The sequence below is a fragment of the Lithobates pipiens genome, unplaced genomic scaffold (assembly GCF_037356315.1).
Source record: "Lithobates pipiens isolate NorthernLeopardFrog02 unplaced genomic scaffold, aLitPip1_a1.2 Scaffold_8, whole genome shotgun sequence".
Taxonomy (NCBI): Eukaryota; Metazoa; Chordata; class Amphibia; order Anura; family Ranidae; genus Lithobates; species Lithobates pipiens.
The window spans coordinates 65,732,042-65,759,083 of NW_027507903.1; the positions used below are offsets into that span (position 1 = coordinate 65,732,042).

General features: G+C 43.6%; 1 protein-coding gene across 1 annotated transcript in view; it reads left to right on the forward strand.

Annotated features, from left to right (window-relative positions):
• The first annotated feature begins 630 nt into the window (after positions 1-630).
• CEP152 (centrosomal protein 152) overlaps positions 631-27,042 on the forward strand; it is an 87,455-nt gene continuing 61,043 nt past the window's right edge. The window contains 9 exon segments of the mRNA XM_077473089.1: positions 631-806; positions 4,691-4,815; positions 7,972-8,078; positions 11,892-11,955; positions 12,113-12,439; positions 16,191-16,356; positions 16,455-16,595; positions 18,409-18,526; positions 18,998-19,220. Of these exon segments, the coding sequence (XP_077329215.1) occupies positions 4,726-4,815; positions 7,972-8,078; positions 11,892-11,955; positions 12,113-12,439; positions 16,191-16,356; positions 16,455-16,595; positions 18,409-18,526; positions 18,998-19,220 (1,236 nt within the window). The 5' untranslated portion in view covers positions 631-806; positions 4,691-4,725.

Sequence of the window (27,042 nt, forward strand, 5' to 3'; positions counted from 1 at the left end):
TAGGTTTGGAGAGAATGGTTAGGGGGGATAGAACCTCTGTCGGGTTTTTATTGCTGTTTCTGACCCTGTTTTGAAGTTCCCACCAGAACAGGAATAGAGGGGAAATTTTTCAATAGGGACACTTGTTCCTGTGACAACTGTAAAGGATTATACGTTGGATATTCAATTGTCAACAATGTGCGGGCTGCACATGAAAATATAGAATAAAATATTTCCAAAAATTGCCTATAGCAACTATCAGCTTCAAGCTTTCATTATCTCCATGCAGCTTAGAAAGTAAAGAAGCTGATTGGCTGAGCTCCAGATGAGACAAAGATTAGTCTCAGTCCCTGTCTATGAATCCCCCTCTCAGTGTCACTTCCATTCTCTGTGTACTCTCCCTCTCACTGATCTCCACACTGACAACACAACTCTCCTACTGACTAATGACAGAGAGCGCGCCTCAGCCAATCAGCGCCCCTCACTGCCTTCCCGCTGCCCATCCCGCCACTGCCCCGCCCTCTGGTGGAATGAATAGAGGCTGTTGGCTGTACAAACCAACCAAACCTTACTCGCTAATATTTAGCTTGCTGGGCGGGTTTGGCTGCCTTCCCTCCACCACCTATCAGCTGTAGGTAGGAGGAGTTATTCAGGCAGTGTTGGTCATTGATTGGGTTATAGCGTTGTCACTCTGGTCAGTGTCGAACCAATCGCTGAATTGTTTCCCGTTTTGACTGTTAGGAGGGAAGTGGACGATGTGTTGTGTTGGGGGGCCGCAGATCGGCAGCTGATGTCCGGAATAGAGTGCGGGGGGCGGAAGGCGAGAGGTGAGTGAGCGATCTCTGCTATAATAGTAAGAGGAGCATTCTGTGTGTGGTCATCGTACTGTGTATTGGAATCATTGTACATCTGTGTGATCACCTGCACTGGCCATACACCATACGATGGGATTGCATTGTAGAAGATTGTACAATCTGGATGTATGACCCTGCACTGTACAATCTGGATGTATGACCCTGCACTGTACAATCTGGATGTATGACCCTGCACTGTACAATCTGGATGTATGACCCTGCACTGTACAATCTGGTTGTATGGCCCTGCACTGTACAATCTGGATGTATGACCCTGCACTGTACAATCTGGTTGTATGGCCCTGCACTGTACAATCTGGATGTATGACCCTGCACTGTACAATCTGGATGTATGACCCTGCACTGTACAATCTGGATGTATGACCCTGCACTGTAAATCCTTCTTTAGCTCTACTGTCAATGTTATAGTTGATGGGACGCTCTGATTGGATTATATAGGTGTGTCCCCCTCATATTATAATGTGTTGGTAGGTCTTAGGCTGGCCATACACTGTACAATTTATTTTTTTCCTTTTAAATTTACTAAAACCATATACTTTGAGATTAAAGCTAAACCCTTTCATTGTATGCAATCAGGCAGGCGCTTGCATTACTCAGTTGATGATATTTCTCTATTGGAGGACACCCCATACGGTTGTATCCGATCAGGCAGACCCTTGTACTACATAGTTGATGATCGATCTGAAGAGGATTGTACAATCAGATTTCATAGTCTGTGGTCAGTCTTGGGACTTGCTTACACCAGATGCAGTGAGAAATGTTTCTAAACGCAGTACATACAGGAGCACCTGGAAGAAAAATGAATGTTTTCCAATCCGCTTCATGTTCACCATTGTGGTGCTTCATGTGAATATTTTATTTTTATTATATAATTTTTTATTTTTTTTTTGCTTCGTTATGCTTTAAAAAAAAGAAATGCTACTGAATAGCAAAAAATAAATAACAAAAAAACGCATTTGCAGGTGGACATGCAACCTGAGTGGGGGATGGTGGTGTGAGGCTCTGATCACTCATATGTGATGTCATCTACACCCCCAGACAGGAGAACACCCTGCACTCTGCTAGAAAATTACTTCTAACCTCCAAATATAAATAATAGATAAAAATATATATAATCAAAAGTATTGGGACACCTGCCTTTACATCAGGGGTGCCCAACCAGTGGCCCGTGACCTCTTGCCCTGGGATGGCAGGTTGGTAAGCCCAGATTGCAGGTTGCCATCCCAGAGCATTAGTGATGTGAATGAAGCTGACGGTAGAGGAAGCACCTGCAGAGCAGAGCCCCATGAGCCAAGCTTTCTGTATAGCGCCGGCTCATGTCATAGGCAGAGTGATACCAAATGCGCAGCAGCTGGCGATAACTGAATGGAACTTACTAAAATCACAGTGTATATAATATGGGCATATCTGTTCTGCAGTGGTTACTGGGCTGCTTTCAAACTGATCTGCAGGTTACCTGTCATAGACTTCTGGTTTTACCTGCGGGTTGGGGCGCTTTCAGAAAGTGCACCAAACCCGCAGGATATAATAGAATTGTATGGCAAAGTGCAGCTAACCCACAGGAAAACCCAGAGGGGAACTGTGCTGCAACTGTGGCATGGATAGACCACAAACCATCAGTGTAAAAGCTGCCTTAGGCCCCTTTTACACTATTGGTCCAACCCAATTGGACGCTCTATTCACCTATATGGAGCGGCAGATGAAAACAGACTTGTATCCGTTTACACCCGCCTACCTCAGATTCGGTCTGCTAAAAAGAAACCAGAAGTGGATCTGTCCCCTTCCATCTGATCGGACCAGAGGGCCCATAGAGTAGAGTGGGCTGTGTCTGTGTCTGCTCTGCATATGCAAAGTGGACACGGACCTGTCATCTGCCTGGTCTGCTCATTGTGGCCCGCGACTGGTTACTAAGTCACTTAAGTGGCCCTCGCTCTTCAAAAGGTTGGGCACCCCTGCTTTACATGAACTTTAATGACATCCCAGTATAAAGCCCCATACACGCTATCAGATTTTCTTTCACATTTACCAAAACCATATAATATGAGGTCAAACCTTAGGGGTTTCAATGTGTATGCAATCAGGCAGGCCCTTGCACTACATGGTTTTGGTAAATCTGAAGACGAAAATCTGATAATGTGTATGGGGGTTTAGTCTGTAGGGTTCAGTATTGAGTTGGCCCACCCTCTGCAGCTATAACAGCTTCATCTATTCTGGGAAGGCCGTCCACAAGGTTTAGGAAAATAAAAATAGCGCCTGTATAGCACCTGAAAAAACCGTCTCCTTTCACTCCAGTGTGAAAGCCGGAGTGCTTTCACACTGGAGCGGTGCGCTGGCAGGACAGTAAAAAAAAGTCCCGCTAGCCGCATCTTTGGAGCGTGTATTTACCACTCCTAAACCGCTCCTACCCATTGAAATCAATGGGACAGCACAGCTATACCGCCGGCAAAGCGCTGCTGCAGCAGCGCTTTGCGAGTGGTTTTAACCCTTTTTAAGCCTCTAGCGGGGGGTAAAACGGCTCCACTAGTGGCCGAATACCGCTGCTAAAATGACGGTAAAGCGCTGCTAAAAATAGCGGCACTTTACCGCCAAAAGCCCACACCGCCCCAGTGTGAAAGGGGCCTTAGGGAATGTTTGAGCATTCCTCCAGAAGCACATTTGTGAGGTCAGGCACTGATGTTGGATGAGAAGGTTTGGCTCGCAGTCTCCGCTCTAATTCTATGGGGTTGAGGTCAGGTCCTGCACACCAGACTCGCTCATCCATGTCTTTATGGACCTTGCTTTGTGTACTGGTCCAAATCCGAGTACTTGTCACCACCTTGTTCACCCATCTGTCATAGTAATAAAGTTTCATGGGGGGAAAAAAAGTAAATGGGGGGGGGGGGGGGGGGACCCATCCCTGGCCCCCTGTGCTCACATAGGTCTGGTGCACACATGTACACCATGATAGCACCACACATGTGAGGTATCACCGCGAACATCAGAATGAGAGCAACAATTTCCAGAGCTCATGTTTATCTTTAAACTGATAACCTATAAAGGCTTTTTTAAAAAACAAAACAAAAAAAAAAAAAAAAAAAACCCTGCAAGACTATGGCATAATGTGCTAGTGTGCATCACATACTAGCAAATTATGAAATGCTTATCTTAGAACGAAGCCCTCTAGCGGCACGCTGTCACCGCTGACAGGGCTTCCATCTTCACCTGTTCTCCTACTTTCACAGGCTCCGGCCATCTGATTGGCCAAGCTGCGATGATGTCACGCGTGGGAGTACAGAGTTCTGAAGGGGCAGCACTTGTATGCCATCCCTTCAGAGCGCGTGTGGCGGTGACGTCATCGGCTGCATACAGTGTAAATATCTCCTAAACGGTGCAGGTTGAGGATATACAGTTGTCCATTGTACCTACAGGTGAGCCTTATTATAGGCTTATAATAGGTATAGGTACAAGTAAAAAAAAAAAAGACTTTACTACCACTTTAAGTGTATTTTTTCTTTATTTTTTTTCCCCCAAACTTTTATTTCATAAATGGCTGTGCAAATATCACATGACATAAAAACTGTAACAACCAACATTTTATTCTCCAGGGTCTCTGCTTTCTGAAAGAATAATATATAATGTTTGGGGAGTTCTAAGTAACATTCTAGCAAAAGAAATGCTGATGTTTTACATGTATGTGAGTAATGTCAGAATTGGCCGGTAGGCAAGTGGATGATAATTGTTGGCGTATTTATTTTTTATTTTTTGTTGTACACCTAGATTGATACAATACGAGGCACACGCTCTAATTAATCAGTCCAGGTAACGCCTTTTCTGTGTATTTCTTTCCTCCCTGATAGGTTATCGGCCCTACAAATAGATCAGATTCATCACCATGTCTATAGACTTTGACACCGGAGCCTTGCAGACCCAGCAGAACGACAATGAGGAGTATGACCCGGAGGACTATGCCCGGGAACAGTTGGTGAGAGTGCTGAGCTCATATAATGTGGATGGGTGGGACGCATGGAGTATGTACACAGTCTATCCCCTTCATTGTACACACCTCTGTGAGAACACACCAGGGACTCGTTCACTCGCACCATCTGCCACCTTCTCTTGTCTCACCTATAATGGAGGAATGGCAATTATCCTTTTGTAAGGCGTAGGTTCTGGATTATAATAAAGAGACCGCACAGTCACACTATATCTGCTGCATGACATGTATGCTTTAAAATTTTTAAAGGGAAAAAAAATAAATAAATTTACAAATATTTATTGATACTTTGTAATTAGCCATTTGCTACACTTGTAAAAAAAAAAAAAATATGTATATATATATATATATATATATATATACATATTTTTTTTTTTTTTTACAAGTGTAGCAAATGGCTAATTACAAAGTATCAATAAATATTTGTAAACCGGTATTTATATAGCACTGACGGTGTAAGTGCAGATGTGACTGTATGGTATGTAAAGTGACACTAAACCATATCCTTATTCTCCAAATATAATCCGTACACATCTGCTACTTTAATGGTCCTTTAACCACTTCAGCCCCGAAAGGACTTACCCACATCCTGACCGGGCTATTTTTAGCCATACGGCACTGCGTCACTTTAACTGACAATTGCGCGATCATGCGATGCTGTACACAAAATGTATGTCCCCCCCCCACAAACAGAGCTTTTTTTTTGTGGTATTTGATCACCTCTGCGGTTTTTATTTTTTGTGCTATTGGCAAAAAGCGCAACATTTTTGAAAAAAATAAATAAAAATAATAATTTTTACTTTCTGCTATAAAACATTTAAAAAAACGAACAAAAAAAAACAAACATTTATTCATCAGTTTAGGCCAATATGTATTCTGCTACATGTTTTTTGGTAGGAAAAAAAAAAATCACAATAAGCGTATATTGATTGGTTTGCACAAAAGTTATACATAGTCTACAAACTATGGGATAGTTTTATGGACTTTTTTTTTTTTTTATGAATTAATCTTTTTACCAGTAATGGTGGTGATCATCTTTTTTTTTTTTAATCGGACACTAAGTGACACGTATTGGGGACCAGTGACACTAATACAGTGATCAGTGCTAAAAATAATAAAATAAAAGCACTGTCACTGTACTAATGACACTGGCAGGGAAGGGGTTAACATCAGGGGTGATCAAATGGTTAAATGTGCTCCTAGAGAGTGCTTTCTAACTGAGGGTTGGTTTAACTGAAGGAAGACAAATCCGTGTTCCTGTTTAGCAGAAACACAAGTTCTCTGTCTTTCTTACTAGAACGGCGATCTGCCTTGTTTACCTAGTCAGACTGCTGTTTTGCCTCTCGAACGATTGCCGGACCCGATGATTGGCTCCCGTTGTGTCCAATCGGAGCAGGGCTCTGGCGGCACACGTGCCCCAGAGCCGGAGAAAAGAAAATCATGTACAGGTACGTGATTTTGGACTTAAGGGCCACCTTGTCGCAGACATGTACATGGGGCAGTCCTTAAGCCGTTAAGGAGATTAGTCCCTATTCCACATCCATACATGCACATGCTAGGGTTTTAGCGGGGACTTGAGGTGCTCCCAAGAAGGCCGGGCTCGCAGTCTCCACTCTAATTCATCCCAAAAGTGTTCTATTGGGTTGAGCCCAGTCAAGTTCCTCCACCCCAAACTCACTCATCTATGTCTATGTAATTATGGTGTGGGATTGTTTTCCAGGGGATGGCCCCTTCCAGTTCCAACATAACTGCGCACCAGTGCACAAACCAAGGTCCATAAAGACATGGATGTGCGAGTTTGGAGGAACTTGATTGGCCTGCACAGAGTCCTGACCTCAACCTGATAGAACACCTTTGGGGTTATCTAGGGCAGAGACTGCAAGCCAGACCTTCTCATCCAACATCAGTGCTTGACCTCACAAATGAGCTTCTGGAAGAATGGTCAAACATTCCCATAGACACTCCTAAACCTTGTAGACAGCCTTCCCAGAAGAGTTGAAGCTGTTGTAGATGCAAAGGCTGGGCCAACTCAATATTGAACCCTACGGACTAAGACTGGGATGCCATTAACCACATGCCCCCACACACACTTGACACCATCTGAACCAAATAAGTTTATCTTGGTCTCATCAGACCACAGGACATGTTCCAGTAATACATGTCCTTAGTCTGCTTGCCTTTGGCAAACTGTGGGCTTTCTTGTGCATCGTCTTTAGAAGAGGCTTCATTCTGGGATGACAGCCATGCAGACCAATTTGATGCAGTGTGCGGCGTATGGTCTGAGCACTGAAAGGCTGACCCCCTACCCCTTCAACCTCTGCAGCAATGCTGGCAGCACTCCTACTTCTATTGCCCAAAGACAACCTCTGGATATGACGCTGAGAACGTGCACTCAAATTTTTTGGTCGACCATGGCGAAGCCTGTTCTGAGTGGAACTTGTCCTGTAAACTGCTTTATGGTCTTGGCCACCGTGCTGCAGCTCAGTTTCAGGGTCTTGGCAATCTTCTTATAGCCTAGGCCCTCTTTATGTAGAGCAACAATTATTTTTCAGATCCTCAGAGAGTTCTTTGCCATGAGGTGCCATGTTGAACTTTCAGTGACCAGTATGAGAGAGTGAGAGTGATAACACCAAATTTAACACACCTGCTCCCCATTCACACCTGAGACTAACGAGTCACATGACTCAGGGGAGGGGAAATGGCTAATTGGGCCCAATTTGGACATTTTCGCTTAGGGGTGTACTCACTTTTGTTGCCAGCGGTTTAGACATTAATGGCTGTGTGTTGAGTTATTTTGAGGGGACAGCAAATTTCCACTGTTATACAAGCTGTACACTCCTTACCTTACATTGTAGCAAAGTGTCATTTCTTCATTGTTGTCACATGAAAAGATATAATAAGATATTTACAAAAAATGTGAGGGGTGTACTCATTTTTGTGAGATACTATGTGTATGTGTATATGTATATATGTGTGTGTGTGTGTGTGTGTGTGTGTGTGTGTGTATATATATATGTGTGTATATATATATATATTTTTTTTTTTTTTTTTTTTTTGGTCTTTCCGGGATATCTCATTGCTCTAAAATGTTGGTGGCATATGAGAGCATTGCATTTTTAATACAATTTTTTTCCCCCTATTCAGTTACAGCAGTTATTAACGGGCCTTCCCCATGATATGCTTGATGACAGCCTCTGCTCAGCTTCAGAACCCAACTACAGTGATTGTAGTGACCATGAATTATCGGAACAGTAAGGATTTTATTTAATCACATACATATTGGGATACGGTAAACAATGTCACAGCCAAGAGTTGTAGTTTTTTGTTTTTGCTTTCTTGACCTTATGTTTTTTGCATTACTTTTCATTTTAAAGTTTAGTGAAGCATTTACAGGCTGCAAATTTTTTTTTTTTTTAAATGCTCATTTTATTTACCTGCAAAAGTGCATTTATTTAAGTGAACTTATCCTTTTGAAGTGGTTGTTACCCTAAAAATAAAAATACGGATCCGGTTCCCTTAAAGCATGAATATTAGCACAGTGCTTGTGCTGTGTAATTTGGCTATTTGTATCATCTAAAATACCTGGCTGATCCTGTCTGGTGCTGCCCACCCCTCTGTAAACTGACCATGTTTATCATGGCTTCTGAGCCCTGATGCCATGGTCAGTTTACGTGCCTCTGTCTTTCGCTGTCTCTCCTTGCTCCCATCTCCCACGCCCATCAGAGGTGTCCGTGTAGCTGTTGGATCGGGGAAGGCAGCAGCGGGCGGTCACTTGAGCGGCGCTCTGAAATTGGGTATGATGCAGCATATTTTTTATAAATAACATACACTGGGGCACATACTGTAATATAATGCTGGAGATTATAGGAAGAAAAAATGTGGCTTTACAACCACTTTAAGTTGGCCATAGATGGATTGAAATGGGCTATGTTTGTTGAAAATATTTTTTTGATCAGCTGGCTGCAGCCATTTGAAGACTTCTTGCTGTCAGAATACAATAATGTCCCAACAGGGAAGATTCCTCTATCCACCTTGCTTGTGTGGAAGGAGGAATCCATTTGTTCTTTTTTGCTCAGTCCACGGGCAAACAAAAAAAAAAATCATTTTATAGCCAGTGTTTAGAGTCCACATCTAAATGTTTGCCTGTTCATATATGTTGGAAAAGTTCAGTTCCCATGGGTTGCACTTACTTTTTTGGCATTATTATTATTATTATTCACGATTGATATAGCGCCAACAGTTTATGCAGAGCTTTACAATGTAGAGGGGGAATAGCACAATTACAGTACAATACGGAAAGTAAAAGAGGGCCCTGCTCATAGAGCTTACATTGTAAAGGGAGGGGGTGGTGGTACAAAAGGTAATAGATGGGGGGGGGGGGGTGAATTGATAGGGTTGTTAGGTGGGTGTGGGATCAGCTTCCCTGAATAAGTGAGTTTTCAGGCATCTCCTAAAGCTGGACAGGTTAGGGCCTGATCGGATATATCGGGGCAGGGAGTTCCAGAGGATGGGAGAGGCTCTGGAGAAGTCCTGAAGGCAAGCATGAGAGAAGGTAACAAGGGAGCTAGAGAGCAGGAAGTCCAGGGAGAAGCAGAGGGGACGATTTGGGTGATATCTGCAGATGAGGTTGGTGATGTAGCCTGGGGCGATGTTGTGGTTGGCATTTTAAATTTTATACGGTGTGGTAGGGGAAGCCAGTGAAGGGATTGGCAGAGAGAAGCAGCAGTCACGGATCGATTAGTGAGGTGTATTAGTCTAGCAGCAGCATTCATAATAAATAGACTGAATGGGGGCTAGCCTGAGTAGGGGTAGGCCAGTGATGGCGAACCTTGGCACCCCAGATGTTTTGGAACTACATTTCCCATGACACTCAACTACACTGCAGAGTGCATGAGCATCATGAAAAATGTAGTTCCAAAACATCTGGGGTGCCAAGGTTCGCCATCACTGGGGTAGGCCATTAAGGAGAGAGTTGCTGTAGTCAAGGTGGGAAATGACCAAGGAGTGAATAAGTTGCTTTGTGGTGTCATTAGTCAGGAAGGGGCAAATTCTGGAGATTGCGGAGGTTAAGGTGGCATAAATGTACCTGCGGGGCCCCAGGGAACTCTGCTATGCAAAAAGCAAGTTCAGTTTAGGAAGTCCGCTTTTTGATCTGTTCATTTTAACTATTTATCAGTAGAGCCACCCATCAGACTTAGCAGATATAAGGAGCAGGAGGAAGATTGTAGTAGGTCAGCAAACAAACAGAGGCTTTAATTTTACAGCCAGTTCATAGACCTGTATGTCCATTTTAAAAACATGCACATCTGCATTCATGATCAACTCCCCTGTTCTGATTTTCTTGGACAGGAGATGATCAACCAAATGTTTAGGGATGACGGGTAAAAGTTTTATTGAGTTTCCATCAAAGTACAATAACGAGGACGAATTTTTAATGGCAAAGAAGCCCTGTCCCTCCCAATGCAATTTTACTGATCTTTCAAAGTTTAAGTTCCCCTTTTCAGGAAAAAAAAGAAAAGGTGAACTTGCACTGTATACCCTTTCCCACCCTAGTCCCTGCTGTACTTACCTTCTTGGGTGATGAGCTGTCATGTGACCAGTGCAGTGGCCGAAAAACTCTTCCTTTTTTTTTTTTTTTTTCCTGCAGCGCTTCCAGGACTGATCAGAGTGATGTGGGTACCAGGGGTGGTGGGGAGGAGGGTGTGCAGTGTTAGTTCACCTTTTCAGAACTGAAAAAGTGAACTTGCACTTTAATGGAGAATGCCAGTCAAAATCGCCTTTCTTTCCCTTCCCTTCTTTTCTTTCCCTTCCCTTCTTTTCTTTCCCTTCCCTTCTTTTCTTTCCCTTCCCTTCTTTTCTTTCCCTTCCCTTCCCTTCCCTTCTTTTCCCTTCCCTTCTTTTCCCTTCCCTTCTTTTCCCTTCCCTTCTTTTCCCTTCCCTTCTTTTCCCTTCCCTTCTTTTCCCTTCCCTTCTTTTCCCTTCCCTTCTTTTCCCTTCCCTTCTTTTCCCTTCCCTTCTTTTCCCTTCCCTTCTTTTCTTTTCTTTTCTTTTCCTTCCCTTCCCTTCTTTTCTTTTCCTTCCCTTCCCTTCCCTTCCCTTCTTTTCTTTTCCTTCCCTTCCCTTCTTTTCTTTTCCTTCCCTTCCCTTCTTTTCTTTTCCTTCCCTTCCCTTCCCTTCCCTTCTTTTCTTTTCTTTTCCTTCCCTTCCCTTCCCTTCTTTTCTTTTCCTTCCCTTCCCTTCTTTTCTTTTCCTTCCCTTCCCTTCTTTTCCTTCCCTTCCCTTCTTTTCCTTCCCTTCCCTTCTTTTCCTTCCCTTCCCTTCTTTTCCTTCCCTTCCCTTCTTTTCCTTCCCTTCCCTTCTTTTCCTTCCCTTCCCTTCTTTTCCTTCCCTTCCCTTCTTTTCCTTCCCTTCCCTTCTTTTCCTTCCCTTCCCTTCTTTTCCTTCCCTTCCCTTCTTTTCTTTTCCTTCCCTTCCCTTCCCTTCTTTTCTTTTCTTTCCCTTTTTTCTTCTTCTTAAGCCTACTGGCTTAATCTGTAAGGCAGTTAAACTGGCCATAGATGATTTTGAATATCGGCCGGTTCAGCAGGGAATGTCTATGGGCAGGCTGATTGATAATACAATGAGTACAATCAACATGAGTACAACCAGCATGTCAGATTTTTAAATGCGATTTATTGCCAGCAGCTGTAGCTGCTAGCAATAATCCACTGTGTTCTTTCCCGGCAGGGACGGTTCCCCCAATGGGAGAACACAATGTCTTCATATAGTCATTGCCGATGACGGAATCGAGTCAAACCCCCCCCCCCGCCCCTTTCCTGCAACCTGTTTATTGCGGGAAAGAAAATCGCATAATCCATGGTCTTGCTTAGATACCATTGGTTACTTTACTTTGCCTTTATTATATAATGCGTCCATCACCTCTGAATGGGTCTGAACCGTCATAACAGGTTGTTTTTAATCTATCAGAGCTCTTACCTTTTTATACTCTTGTCATCTTCAATGCATGAATAATAATATATAATATGGCAGAACTAACTGTTTTACGCTCTGAATTTCTTTACAAGTAATGAACCCTGGCACCCAGAACCACAATGGGGGGATAATGGAAGAACGTCTGACCGCCAAAACGTAAGTTGTTGTGTGTGTGTGTTTGTTTTTTTTTATTTTTTGTCCTGGCAAGTTTAATCAATGACTTCTGTAATTGAGAGATGACCTTGTTCTGAATGCTCTTCTTCTTCTTCTTCTTCTTCTTCTTTTTCTTCTTTTTTTTTTTTTTTTTTCTTAGCAATATCCAAGTAAAGTGGTTGCTCCACAGTATATGGAGCAGCAAATTGGACCTCTGAGAAGTGAAGCAGGAGGAGATGAAATCCGCAGTGGGTGGGCAGCCCAACATGGGGATACTGAAGCTATTTTTACTGATAAATATAACAATTACAGAAAGCCTATAACGGAGGAGTCCAATGTGGGAAGCTTCCATAGCGATGACCATTATGATGGACCTGACCATTCCACAGGTGAATTGTATCATCTTCCCGCGGACTTTCAGCCATACACCAATGGAGGATATCAGCTCGGTGAAAACTTTTCAGAAGCCAGTCACAAACAGAATCAGGTTTGGTCATATTTGGTGTATGAAATGTTTTTATTTTCCTCTGTGGTTACTATAAGAGTTCCACACTGTCATGGTACGATTGGCTGCGTTCTGGTCTAAATGCACAGATTTCTCAAGCAGTGCAAGAAATATTCAGTAAAATTGACCCTACATGGATGAAAATTCAGCTCCCTGTCGGAAAAACACAATAGTGCTGCAGGAGGGAATCCCCCATCATATAGTGGAAGGAAAAAAAATTGCATAATCTATGGCCTGCCTAATGCCGCGTACACACGACCAGACTTTTCGAGGGACTAAGTCTGACAGACTTTCGACGGAGTTCTGATGGAGTTCTGACAGAGTTCTGACGGACTTTCCGAATGAATGGCCACACACAATCACACCAAAGTCCGACGGATTCGAACGTGATGACGTACGACTGGACTAGAATAAGGAAGTTCATAGCCAGTAGCCAATAGCTGCCCTAGCGTCGGTTTTTGTCCGTCAGACTAGCATACACACGAGCAGATTAATCAGTGGGAACTGGGTCCGACGGAGTTCTGTCGGAAAAATTTGAAACATGTTCCATTTCTAAAGTCTGTCAGACTTTTGCAAATCAAAAGTCCGCTGCAGCCCACACACGTTCGAATGGTCTGCCGGAATCATTCTGTCAGACTTTTGATGTTGAAAAGTCCGGTCGTGTGTACGGGGCATTAGCTTTAACTGATGTTTAATATGAATAGCAAAGATCCTGGAGTGGCATAAGATATTTTACCTCTATTTTGAGGCCTCTTTTGCATGGGGAAGGAGGTAGTTTTTAGTGCCTCTTGACCACCGATCTCTAAACATGGCAGCCACTTAGTTGAGTACACACTGCTGCAGCCGCTTTAATTGCCATCTTAATGCAACGCTGCCTGTGAAACTTACTGCACTGCAACCATGAGTCAAGTGCTTGCATATAGAGTAGGAGTCCATATTACTTTTTGACCAGTTGCAAGATTTAGGTAGGTAGCAGAGGTAGGTTTATGACATGGATTATCCACTTACGGACCACTCGCCATCGCTGCCTTAACCCAGGTATCTTTTTAAACAGCGGGTGGTCTGCTTTCTCATAGAAGTGTTCTCTGCAGCAGATTCGCTATGAGATCACTTTTTATGCGCGGCAGGAGAGGTGTCCCCCCCCCCCCCCCCTCCAGCCACTCCCTGGTGGTCTCCGCCGATTACCGGTGCCGTCGCTAGCCGCAGAGACGATCGGGTCCTTTCTCCTCTGAGGCATGGAGTCGAGTGAGGGAAAGATGGCCCCCACTCTGCTCCATACTATTGGATGACGGTAGTGATGTCAAACTTCACTTCCACCCAATGGTCTTAAAGGAAAAATTTTTGTAATTAAATGTGTGTGTGTGTGTGTGTGTGTGTGTGTGTGTGTGTGTGTGTGTGTGTGTGTGTGTGTGTGTGTGTGTGTGTGTGTGTGTGTGTGTGTATATATATATATATATATATATATATATATATATATATATATATATATATATATATATATAATATAATCTCTCTATCCCAGATTGGTACATTAAGGCTAGGTTCACACTATTGCGATGCGGGAACGCCGCGAATCCGCGGCGTTTTCCCGCATCGCATACCTCCCGCTGGCAGTTCACACTGCCCTATGCGGACGGCTGGGGGTGTCAATGTTATGTTAATGACACCCCCAGATCCGTCGGCATATCGCAGTGCGATCTGCCGACTCGCACAGGAATCGGATCGCATGGTGTGAACCCCCATGCGATCCGATTCCGTTGCGGACCCAAAAAAGGGTCCTGTGCGAGTTTGCTGCGGGACAGCTGCGAGTTCAGCCATACTATCTGTATGGCTGAACTCGCAGTGCTACGGAGATCGGATGTGATTTGCTGTGCGAATCACATCCGGATCTCCCCCCGCAGCAGTGTGAACCCAGCCTAAAAGAGGTCCTGTCATGCATTTTTTTTTCCTCTCTATTATAATGGATGTCTACATTCCTTGTAATATGAATAAAAGTGACCAAAATCTAATTTATTAAAAGAAAAGGGGAAAAAAAATGTAAAGCGCCCGTCCTGCCGAGCTTGCGCGCAGAAGCCAACGCATACGTAGGTTGCACCCACATATTAAAACGTTGTTCAAACCACTCATGTGGGGTATCTCCACAATTGTGAGTAAAATAATTCTAGCCCAAGACCTCCTCTGTAACTCAAAACTGGTAACCTGTAGAACAGGGGTGCCCAACCTTTTGAGGAGCGAGGGCCACTTTAGTGACTTTGTAACTGGTCGTGGGTCTCAGTGAGTGTAAAGGGGAATGGCAGGTCTATGTGCACGCTGCATATGTAGAGCAGCAACAGATGCAACCCGATCTGCCCAGATAGAAGGGGACAGATCCCCTTTTTATGTTTTTTATTATTATTTTTTTTTTTTTTAAAGCAGATTGGATTGCAGATAGGCAGGTGCAATGTGACACAAGTCTGTTTTACTTCTACCGCTCTATAGAGGTGAATGGAGGGTCCACCTGAAAAACAGACAGGCAGACCCTATCGGACCGATTGCGTAAAAGGGGCCTAAGGCTGCTTTCACACTGATGCACAGCAGTTTACCTGCATCTCAGCTGACCTTGATCTTCACTTATTCCCCAGGATTCCTGCAGCTGGTTGCTGCTGTACCCCAGGTGGTTATAACTGGCTGTCCTCCAGGGCTGGTACTGCCTGCTGGTACTGGTATTGCTGGTGGGTACTGGTACTGCTGGCGGGTATTACTGGTGGGTACTGGTGACTGGTACTGGCACTGCTGGCTCTGGCACTGCTGGCTGCTGTCTGAGATCACAGGAAGCATGCAGCTGCAGTAGAGAGCAGAGCCGATGCTTCCTGTCACAGGCGGAGTACATTTGATATCACTCCACCTGTGAAGGAGCCGTTGCTATACAGAAAGCATTGGCTCCGTTCTTCGCGATAATGCTTGGAGATGGCAGGTTGGGAACTCGCAATCTGCGATTGCCGACTCCCCATCTCACATGTGGCCCACGGTCCAGTGGTTGGGCACCCCTGCTGTGGAAACATTGCCTATGGAGATTTTTAAGGGTCAAAAGCGGGAGCAATTTTGAAGCATGACATGTTGGATATCAATTTACTTGGTGTAACATTATCTTTCACAATATAGAAAAAAAATTGGGCTAACATTACTGTTGTCTTATTGCATTAAAAAAAGTGTATTTTTAATTTTTTTTAATAAAAAAAATATGGGGATTGTAAGACCGCTGCGAAAATACGGTGTGACACAAAGTATTTCAACGACCGCCATTTTATTGTCTAGGGCAATGATGGCGAACCTTGGCACCCCAGATGTTCTGGAACTACATTTCTTATGATGCTCAACTACACTGCAGAGTGCATGAGCATCATGGGAAATGTAGTTCAAAAACATCTGGGGTGCCGAGGTTCGCCATCACTGGTCTAGGGCAATGATGGCGGACCTTGGTGCCCCAGATGTTCTGGAACTACATTTGCCATGGTGCTCGTGCACTGTAGTTGAGCATCATGGGAAATCTAGTTCCAAAACATTTGGGGTGCCAAGGTTTGCTATCATTGCTCTAGTATGTATACATAATATAATTACTTAGAATCATAAATAGATATATCTCTATCTCTATCTCGTAATTTTCCAGCAAAAAAACTTATTTTAACTTGTAAGCAAAAAGTTAAAAAAATAGGCCTGGTCCTTAAGTAGTTAATGTGTTCCTCGTTCGCCATAGATGTACACTGTTCCTGAAGGAAATGGTGACCATCCTGAAGACTCTATCCCAGTCCGATACAACCCATACCAGATAAATGGTGCTCATAAAGATGCAAAACCAGATGCAGCAAGAAGACTTGACAATTATGAAGACCTTCAAAAAGAGTTCCTGGATACTGGGGAATGTAAGAGGTTTATTTGGCTTTTCCCAAGTACAACGTATAACTTTTATAGTGAATTGATAGTAAAGATGTTACTGCCATTTTTTTTTTTTTTTTCTTAGGTACTTCTGGTAATATGCAGTTTGTACAATTACAAGTTCTTTACAAAGCGAAAGGAAGGCAACTTGAAGAATTCGGTGCAAAGCTGGAAGAAAGTGAACGACAACTGAGATACCTCAATCATCAGCTTGTGATAGTTAAAGGTGATCACCCTTCTTCTTTTTATTTATTTTATAACATCACTGGACAAGTTTGGTAGTGTAACTAAAGCTGACCAGAGATGGAGCAATTTCTTTGGTTGCAGGAAAGAAAATCGCTTGATGTCCCCATCATTACAGTCACTGTTGAGTGAATCCCTCCCATGGAGCTATTGTGTTCTTCTGGTGGGGGGGAGGGGGGCACAATGATTACTGCTAGTGGTTATAACAGCCGCTAACAATAATTGCGTGTAACATCCAACAGGCTGGTTGTAGCCAAGTTGATCAATCGATCAACTTGGTTGCATTCAACCTGCCCATAGTTCAAATCTCAGACAGTTTAGCAGGGACTCGAACAGTCTATGTCCAGCTTTAGTGTGGATTGTGGATGGACCATAGAGAGAAGGTAGAGGATACATTGTCATCCAAACAAAATCTACTGAACACTTTTCCACAGCACTGACATGCACTTTGAGAGTTTTAGTGAGTCCTGTAATGACTGTCCTTTTCATCCATATATCGTGTGGGCTGTCGGACACGGTGACAGTGCACCAATCCCGGCACATCACAGTTTACTTTTTGTTTTGCAGAACTTTAATGAATTGAGTCTCCTCTCAATACAACTCCATTCACTGCAGTGGTGCTGTGGTGGTGGTTTTTGTGGCAATCTTTTGCACTGAAAAAAATTAAAAACAAAAAGGGATTCTTTTAATTTACAGGGATTTCTTCTCACTTCCTGTTTTGGCTATGGGACAGGAAGTGAATGAAAATCTCCACAATGACACCTATGTCCTTCTTCTTTTTTTTTTTTTTTATTTATTTTTTTCTTTTGTATTAATACGTATGCTGCAGGGACCGCACTGACTGACTCTGCATATTTCTACGGATTTAACCATTTTACCCATTAGAAAGAAAAACTGACAGGGGTGCTAATTCTTCTCCACTGTATCCACCCCACTGCATATCATGTCATGAGGTAAAATACTGCATGGGTTCATGAGATAAATACCTCACATTTCGATTAAATATCTCATGCCTTATTTTAGTAGCTTTTTTTTTATTTTAATTTTTTTATTCAAACTTTGTAACAGACATTTTGAAATGCGCTATGAGCTAATTTACCTCCGAGCTATACGGGCAAAATAACTCTTCGGGAATTAAGCCCCTTGTAAGGAAGGGGGGGCAGGGCCAAGCCGCATTTAGGTGCTAGCCTGCATATCTTCCCTCATAGAAAGCAGCTTGCTATGAGGACGGACAGACACAGAGGAGGAGTAAAGAGCGGTGGCGGGGAACCCAAGAAGAGAAGATTCAGGGCCGCTCTGTGTAATACCATTGCACAGAGCAGGTAAATATAACATGTTTGTTACGTTAATAAAAATATATACTTTACTCCCAGTGCTCTGACACTGGACTTTCATATTTCTTATCCAACAGCAGCTGAGTCTACTGCCCATCCCTACTCTTCTTGCCCAATCACAGAATGCTTTGCATTCTGTGAACCCATTCACAAAATACAAAGCCGCCTGTGAATGGACAGCGGAGAGGAGGGGAAGGCAGTCACACGCCAGCCACATCTCTCCTGTCCAGGGAGTACAGCGAAAGCTCTCCAGTTTGTGTTCGGTAGAACTGTAAATTTTAAAGAGAAATCCATGAAGGGGCATTCACCTTGTTGGACTTGACCTACTGTAGCCCAGCACATTTTAAATAGTGAGATATTTCCTGTAGTTCTTTCATTTTTAGTAAGTCCATTCCAGAATAGAACAACACTTCTTACTGTGTAACATATTCTCACATGTTGTTTAACACCTTGTACATACAGATGAGAAGGAAGGATTGGCTATCAGCCTTCAGGAGTCACAGACGTTGCTTCAGAATTCCAGAGAAGTGGAACTTCAGCTGAGGGGACAGATGGCTGCCCTGCAGAACACCAGTCATTTGTAAGCACTGTATATAAAGCTTAAAGTAGAACTATAGGCAAAACTTCATGCCTACTTTTCCATTTTGGATAGAGCAAGGGAAAGTTACAACCCCTGTCAGATTTTTATTCACCATCTGTGTCCCATTGGGGAGATTTCCTGTCCCATAACCAAATAGGAAGTGAAAGGATACCCCTGCAATTTAAGGGAATTCTTTGGGGACCCCCAAGCCACCAGAACTAGTGCCCCTATTGGGAGATTTCTCCTCTATTATTTTTCTGGGGACAACCTAAAATTTGGGATTTTCTTTTACTTTCACGTTCAATGATAATGGTAAACAGGACACATGGAGAGGGGGGAATCTCCTGGGGGGGGGCACAGAAAGAAATAAATAAAAACTGACAAGTGTTCTAATCCATCTCCAGTCTATCCAAAATGTTTTGCTTTTAGTTATACTTTAATGTCATGTTCTCTTGTCTTCAGTACTCTAAGACATTCTGTTGTCTTTACATAGTTGAGGAAGGAATTAAAGGTTGCAAAGCTTGCAATGGAGAGCATGCAGCAGCAAGTTATGGACCTGCGGCGCTCTGACTCAATAAACAGAGCGCGGGAACAGCACGAGATGGTTGTGTCAACGCTTAAAAAGAAGCACGAGGAACAAATACTTATGTTGCAACAGAGGCTGGATGAGATTAATGCAGCTCTCCAAGAACAGGTATGATATTCTACATTTTAAAGTATTGGTTACCCCAACGCCATATTCCTGATATTTACTTGTATGAAAAAAGTATCGTGTTTTCTTTGTATTGCTTCCTTTGTGTGAAATCTCTGGTGTTCCTGCCAGTCACTCTGCTTTCCTATTATAAACTGACCACACTATGCAGGAGAATGCACCGTAGTCAGTAGCTGTGCTGGGAACTCAGCCTGCTCTCCTGGAATGATCAGACTTGTCCTGACACCCCCATACAACCGCTTGCACAGCCGTTTACTGTAATTTTGAAGCAACTGAACACTAATAAAACTGGCCCAAAATTATCAGATGTTTCATCTATGATTTAGGCTTAATGTACATGGGACGTTTTACATCCCCTGAACAATTTAATTTAACGGATAGTAACCCACGTTTTAAAAACGTCCATTTTTGCTGCGTTTGCGTTTATTTTTTATTTTTTTATTTTTTTTTTCAAACAGTCAAAAATTAAAACACATGTAAACAAAATGCGGGTTACCGCATATACATGCAATTACAAGCTGTTGCAGGTGTTTTTAGGTTTTCAAATGCCTCTGAACATCCACCCTGAATGCATTTTTTATTTTTTTTTGGTTTCCAACAAATGCTTCTAAATTCAACTGCCTAGAAAAGATTATAAACGACCCTGTGTACATGTACTGATAAAATAACAGAGGAGAGTTCAGGGGCAGCTGAAAAACATGCCCAACTGCTCCAAAACGTCCGTTTACAAGCAGCAGTGTACACAAAGCCTTAGGGTTCCAAGAGTACTGTGGGTTATATAAAGAGTGAAGACAGCAGGGAAGCTTGCTTTGCAGCTCCAATTGCAAAAAAAAAAAAAAAAAATCATAAAGAAAATATATGTACAGAAACCTGTATTTGCAGTCTATGCAGACTTTCTTTAAGACCCCTTTCACACTGCCAGCATTTTTCAGGCGCTACAACACTACAAATAGCACCTGAAAAAGGCGGCTCCATTCACTGCCTGAGGGCTTTCACATTGGAGCGGTGCGCTGGCAGTGCATCACAAAAAGTCCTGCTAGCAGCTTCTTTGGAGCAGTGAACTCGCCGCTCCTCCACTGCTGCTCCCTATTGAAATCAATGGGGCAGTGCTGCGATGCCGCTGGGAAAAACGCCTCTCCGGCTGCATTTTGTGGGCAGATTTAACCCCTTTTCAGCCACTAGCGGGGGGGTTAAAACCACTCCGCTAGCGGCTGAATAACGACGCTAATAATAGCTCCGCTTTACTGCCGACATCCCCCACGGCTCGGTGTGAAAGCCGTCTAAAAGTCTTCACCAATACATTTTTTTTTAGTTGCCACATAATCTAAAGATTCTGTATAATAAAAAAGTAGTCCTTGAGCTCCAGACTGATTGTGCCTAAGCTGAGATGTCATCAGTCTGCTGCAGGCAGTAGAGAGAATTTCAACAAAAATGCCCCAATTTATACTGGCTTTAAATGTAAGGTGCCCATGGAAGGGCACTGCACAGAGCAAATACAATTTCCCAGCATATGTTCCAGCTAGCCTGGAGCAAAAACAAAAAAACATTTGGGATAAATACAGAGGTTGGAGATGCACAACATTTGCAAATCTAGACATAAACCTCTGTTTTAGGTACTTGTGTGCTGAAATAGAAACACTGAGATTGGTATAGCTGTGCAGAAACTTTGTAAACATAGCCCATTCATTTACAAGAAGCATTAAGACTTGACATCGATCCTAAAGACATTTGCAAACACTTCATTATTTGCACTAGTGGGCACTTTTGAATTTCACTCTTTATGCTGGTTTTAGCACTGAAGGGGTAAATGCTAAAGGTCTGAGTGCTACAGTCATATGCTGGGTGGAATGTCATGCCTGCACACTTGGTGCTCTCTGTGCTGCCATTCAGTGTATTGGAAATGGGCCATATTAAACTCGGGTCTTTGCTCAATTTCTAATGCCTGCCTACAGTGACCTTGGTCACCTCTGGCTTGTAGACCCTCATTGGCTATCAGTTACCTGGGTTTGAGTACCCGAGCACGCCTCATACCCTGAGCTATTTGTATCAAGCCACATATTTGCTACAAGTCTGTATTTAGACGTGACGGGGTAGTCCCATTGCAATGGGTGACCCCAGCTCATGCCGTTCTTCCGGTTCTGGGAATGTTGTTTTTTTTTTCTGTTCCTTCTAAAGGCACTGATAAATGCAATCTGGAATTCTGCCACTTTATGGTCCAATCGGTGAGGGCAATCTTGCCCAATTCCTGCACGGTCCCACCCCAGAGTCAATGTTTGATCTCAGAAAAGGCTGGGCCACAAGTCTAGTGAGCATCTCTGATTCAGACTGTGTCCCCACAGTCTTTCTAGTGAGATTCTGTGTTTCCAGCCAATACCTCTGACTTACAAGAGACCATTTCAGCATTCTTAAAATAGTATGTACCGCTCTGCTTCTGAAGGACCGGTCTGCTGTCTTCAGCCTGGGGTCTTTCAAAGCTCCTACGACAGCAAAATCCTTACCACTACAACTGCTATTGGAGGTACCACCAGCATTTGTGTTGGAACAGTTTGTCTTTGGGAAGGGACTCGTTAACTGGTTGTCTAGACCCACTGTGAATCTGCCAGTGACCTCAGCCCCCCCTTCCATTTTTACATATGACCAATAGAAGGTGTGTTTACCTTTTTTAAGACTTCTACAGACCAACAGTTGGAATCTCCCCTTGACACCCAATTTTCACTGGTGGGCTGTTACCCTCTCTCCGTTCTGCTGGTGATCTTAATCTGTCAAATATGGACAGAATCATTTAAATTCTTTTAGAGATCTTTCAACCGCCACAATGGACTCCTTTTTGATAGACCACATGGAGCAGATATCTGGAGCCCTACTCCTTAGTTGTGATTGCTTGCTAGAAGCATCTAAGTTTGTCCTATATGGGTTCAATGTCCTTATAAATGTGCTGAGAACTCTCTGGGTCCTGAGGGATGCTGTTTGTTCGGATTTACCATGGATATCACTAGGGATCAGAGCCAGCTGAGCCCCATCCTTCTACTTCACTTACTCCTGGAGTATACGCACCCTGACACTTGTAAGCTTGTTTTTCTGGCATCTCACAAGGCTGGAAACAAAAACCTGCTATGTCCTGAGAGAAGCCTTCGTAATGAAGGTGCTCCTCCACTTTACCATGTGGGGGGAATAGTTGTTAATGCTTCTGGGTCATTGAGGAGTTTGCCCTTCATACATCCTTTAGGCTTACAGGTTAATAACGTGCCTCTGGCACTCCCTTCAACTGTTCCCCATCTAGCGCCTGTGCTATCCCACAGATTAACAGACCTTCCCTGCACCACCTTGAGGTATTCTCAGTCCTGGGTTCTTGCTCTATCTTCTGTGTAAACTCAGCTTGAGGAACTTTCTCCCAACCTGGCCACCACCCTACCCCCTGAGAGATTTTCTTATTTGGAGGCATGTGGGACCATTAGTGGTAACTGGTTCCTATCAGTGTAATTATCGCACTTCTTCTCCAGCGAGACCCCCTGACCTGCTCATTCATCAGGAATAGTCATTGGTTGCTCTCTGTTCTAACGGGGCTCTGCATCTTCACTGTGGGTCCTAGCTGACCTCTTCTTGAGGGAATAAACACCTGCAAGATTTGACCATGTCTGGCTTTGCCAGGTTTTGGCATTGCAAGCTGCCTGTCACCTGTAGGTGATGTTAACTAGCATGCAACTTCACTAGAGGGGTCCACAGCATGTTTGCCTTCACGTTCCTCATTATACAGGGAGGTACCATCTCATCTTTTTATAGGTGTGTTGGGTGTTTATCCCTTCAGATGGGCCTTCTTTTTCCACCTTTTCTCGACCCATAACTCTGCTGTACAATTCCTGAACAGTCTATTGGGTTAGACCCTATGGATCAGGTAGTTCCTGACCTGATAACTCAGCCTTCCCGTTGGACGGCTGATAAGGACGTCTCTCATTTTCCAGGGGGTTCACCTCATTGGAGAATTATTGTTGCCAGAGCTACATTCTTGGTTTCCAGAACAGGCGGTTCTGTCTACATCACTGGATACCTCTTTGGTCAGTTCAGACACAACTGGACATCTCTGAAAAGGAACAGGAATCCTGCCTGAGTCAGGGGAGGTTGTTTGGTTCTTGTTCTGGATGGAATAAAACCATCAAGCTCCTCATTCACTCCCTCGTTATCTCTCGCCTTGACTATTGCAACTCACTCCTCATTGGCCTGTCTCTCCATAGACTATCCCCTCTTCAGTATATCATGAATGCTGCTGCCAAACCTATCCACCTTACCAACCACTCAGTGTCTGCCAACCCTCTCCTCCAATCCTTACACTGGCTCCCAATCACCCAGCAAATGAATTTCAATATACTAACCACAACATACAAAGCCATTCACAACTCTACCCCGGGCTACATCACCAATCTTGTTTCCAAATATCACCCAAATTGTCCTCTCCGCTCTTCTCAAGACCTCCTCCTCTCATGCTCATCTCCAAGATTTCTCCAGAGCCTCTCCCATCCTCTGGAACGTGCTACCTCCACTGGTCCAGCTATCCCCTACTATTACTACCTTCAGGCAATCCCTGAAAACTCATCTCTTCAGGAAAGCCTATCGCGTCTCCAACTAATCTCCTACCACTTCCATCCACTCATTCCCCACAGTTACAACCTTTTGTACCACCTGCACCACCCTATTAGATTGTAAGCTCTTCTGAGCAGGGCCCTCTTAAACCTTGTATTTTTATTGTATTGCCTCCTTTTTATATTGTAAACTTTTGGCGCTATATAAATCCTGTATAATAATACTGTGGGTTACTCATACTGATCCTTCGTGATCCTCTGGTGGTTACGTATAGGAGAGGTTCATGTACCAAAGTGCATCTCCCGTTGGAGGAAGAGGACGTTGTGTCACTTTGGACCATTTACAACTATTCTACTAATGCAGCTATTCTCTGATAGGAACAGGGAATGCTTTAATGACTTCATAGGACCTATCCACCTAGGGTTAGGCCTTCCATAGCTGATTTGCAGACTTGTGTGAGAGACCTTTCTGGTGCTTTTTCCTGTTTTCACTCGGGTGAATATTCTTTGCTGTCCTTATAAGAATCCTGTTACTTGCTGCTGCTGCTTTGTTTGATCTGGGAAGCCAGGAGCGTTAATAGCCCTCTGACTCTTTGAGGTCAGGTATAGGCAGAATTGTTTGTTCAGCGGGAACCCTCTTGGGCTCACTCCAGAGGTGTCCCTTGCCTACTTGCGAGAATGTGTATAGCTTCATCCTCTCCTACATCAAGGCTGTAATCTTTCTTGCGGTCATGCAATAACAAAAAATAAAGTTTTTTTTAAATGTATTTAATTTTTTTTCCACAAAAATATAGCTTTTATTTGGTGGTATTTAATCACCGCTGTTTTTTTTTTTTTTTTTTTTGCAAAAAAAAGACCGAAAACTTTGAAAAAATTAAACAAGTTTTTCTTAGTTTCTGTCATTAAATGTTGTAAAGCAGTAATTGTTCTCCACTGATATGCAGCACTGATAGGCAGCACTGACTGGTCTCACTGATGGGTACTATTGGGGCTTCACTAATAATCAGGACACAGACCATCAGTGCCCTGATTACCTGTACAGGTCTCTCCGGCGGGGAAATGCCGCTGATCAGCTCTCCTCTCCTCACACTCTGTCAGTGTGAGGCGAGGAAAGTGGATAAACAGCATTTCTTTGCTTACATGTGATCAGCTGTGATTGGACACTACTGATCACATGGGCAAAGAGCCGCAGCATCGGCTATTTACTGGGTTTGGGGTCGCACCGTGACACAGCACACCCACAGTGCAAATGCTGAGAGACTGGGGTAATGTTATAGGATGTCTTCCCTGAACAAGAGCACATCCTGCCCACCGTCATTTATCTATACGGTAGTTAATCTTTCAGTCTTGCTGACTTTGTGGGATTGAATCTTGGCTCCTATTTCACGCTCTTAATGGGTTGTTTCTAGTCTTATTTCAGGTTCCTTTCCTGGTAAGTCTTGCCCTGCCAAGGTAGATGGTCATTGCAACAATGTTTCTAGACATGTAGTTTTATTTATTGACCCTCATGGGGTCAAGTATGTAGAGGTTTAAGGGCCGTACACAGGACCAGAAAACCGTACAAAAAAAATACTGCTTTTGATTAGGGATGCACCGAATGGGTTTTTTGGTGCCGATACCGAAAATGAAAAATACACTAGGCCGAAACCGATACCGAAACAGCACCGATACCGAAAATTACTGTTTTTAAAAAATATTTTTATACAGGAGGTGGTCAGAGACTGGGGACATGGTACAGGAGGTGGTCAGAGACTGGGGACATGGTACAGGAGGTGGTCAGAAATTGCACACGATACATGACACATGATACAATTGATACGTTGCAGCCAGCCAGAGTGTCCCCCCCGTTGCAGCCAACCTGTGAAGAGAGGAGAGTGGCCTCCGTCGCCTGTTTGATCACAGCAGGGGAACATCACAGCTTTCAGTTCAATAGCTGTGTGTTCCCGGCCGCGCGCCGTCACGTACAGCCACTCCCCCTTGTCAGGGCACTTTGATAGACAGGTCATCCGTCCAATCCTACGGGTGATCTGTCTATCAAAGTGCCCGGATAAGGGGGAGGGGCTGTACGTGACGGCGCGCGCCCGGGAACACACAGCTATTGAACTGAAAGCTGTGATGTTCCCGCGCTGTGATCAAACAGGTGGTGGAGATGGCTCTCCTGCACTATAGCATGATATAGCTTTTCATGATGGGCACACCAGGGGCGGGGTTCAGGCATTTTCGGCTCCATTATCGGTCGTTTTTCTCTTTCGGCAAATTGCAGAAAAGGGCATTTTCGGCCGAAATTTCGGTGCATCCCTACTTTTGATGCGATCATACGATAATCTGATTGTTGGTACACAGCTTTCATCCAAAATTATCTGAACAGACAAACGCAAATTATTATTTTATTTTTTTTGTCATACGATACCAAATCGTACAATTTTCATTTAAACAGTACAGTTTTCATCCGAAAATACAATACATTACATCACTTCAGAATTTTTATACTGTTGTACGAGAATTTTTTCATACTTTTATTAACCTCTTCATTTTTGATATGGAGACTAGCATGCAAAACCAAACGGACAATCATTTTGTCCAATAATCTCATCATGTGTACTAGGCTTTAGGGCAGGGGTCGGCAACCTCGGCCTTTCAGCTGTGGTGAAACTGCAAGTCCCATGAGACATTGCAAGACCCTCACAATCAGACATGACTCCTTGAGGCAGAGGCATGATGGGATTTGTAGTTTCACCACAGCTGGAGTGCCAAGGCTGCCTACTCCTGCTTTAGGGCCTTCTTACTTAGACTGACTGGCCTTCCTTTTTTTAAAAACATACTTGCTTAATGCGTTGCCTGGTACTAGTTAGGAGCATGATCATTTTCCTAGTTGACAATGTCAAGATGTAAGTTTTATCTTTCCTAAACCTGGGTCTTGGGGACCAGGTTTAGTCTGTGATCATGTCGGCAGATGTCCCTATTAGGTGGGGCATTTGGCCTTATCTGACATCAGATTTGGGTTTTGGTCTTTCAGTTAGCTCTTGGGCTGCAAGCAGTCACCAGTTTTGTTTTTGTTGGGTCAGTTGGTATTTCTTGCTGTTTGCCCACCCCTCAGTTGGACTCAGAAAAGTATAGGAGCTTCTGTGTTCCTAAAATGAAAGAGAAAATAGATTTTTATACTTGCAGTTAAAGAGTCTTGGAGTCTCACCCCTTAGCCCTTGTACACACAGTCGGAGAATCCGTCGGAA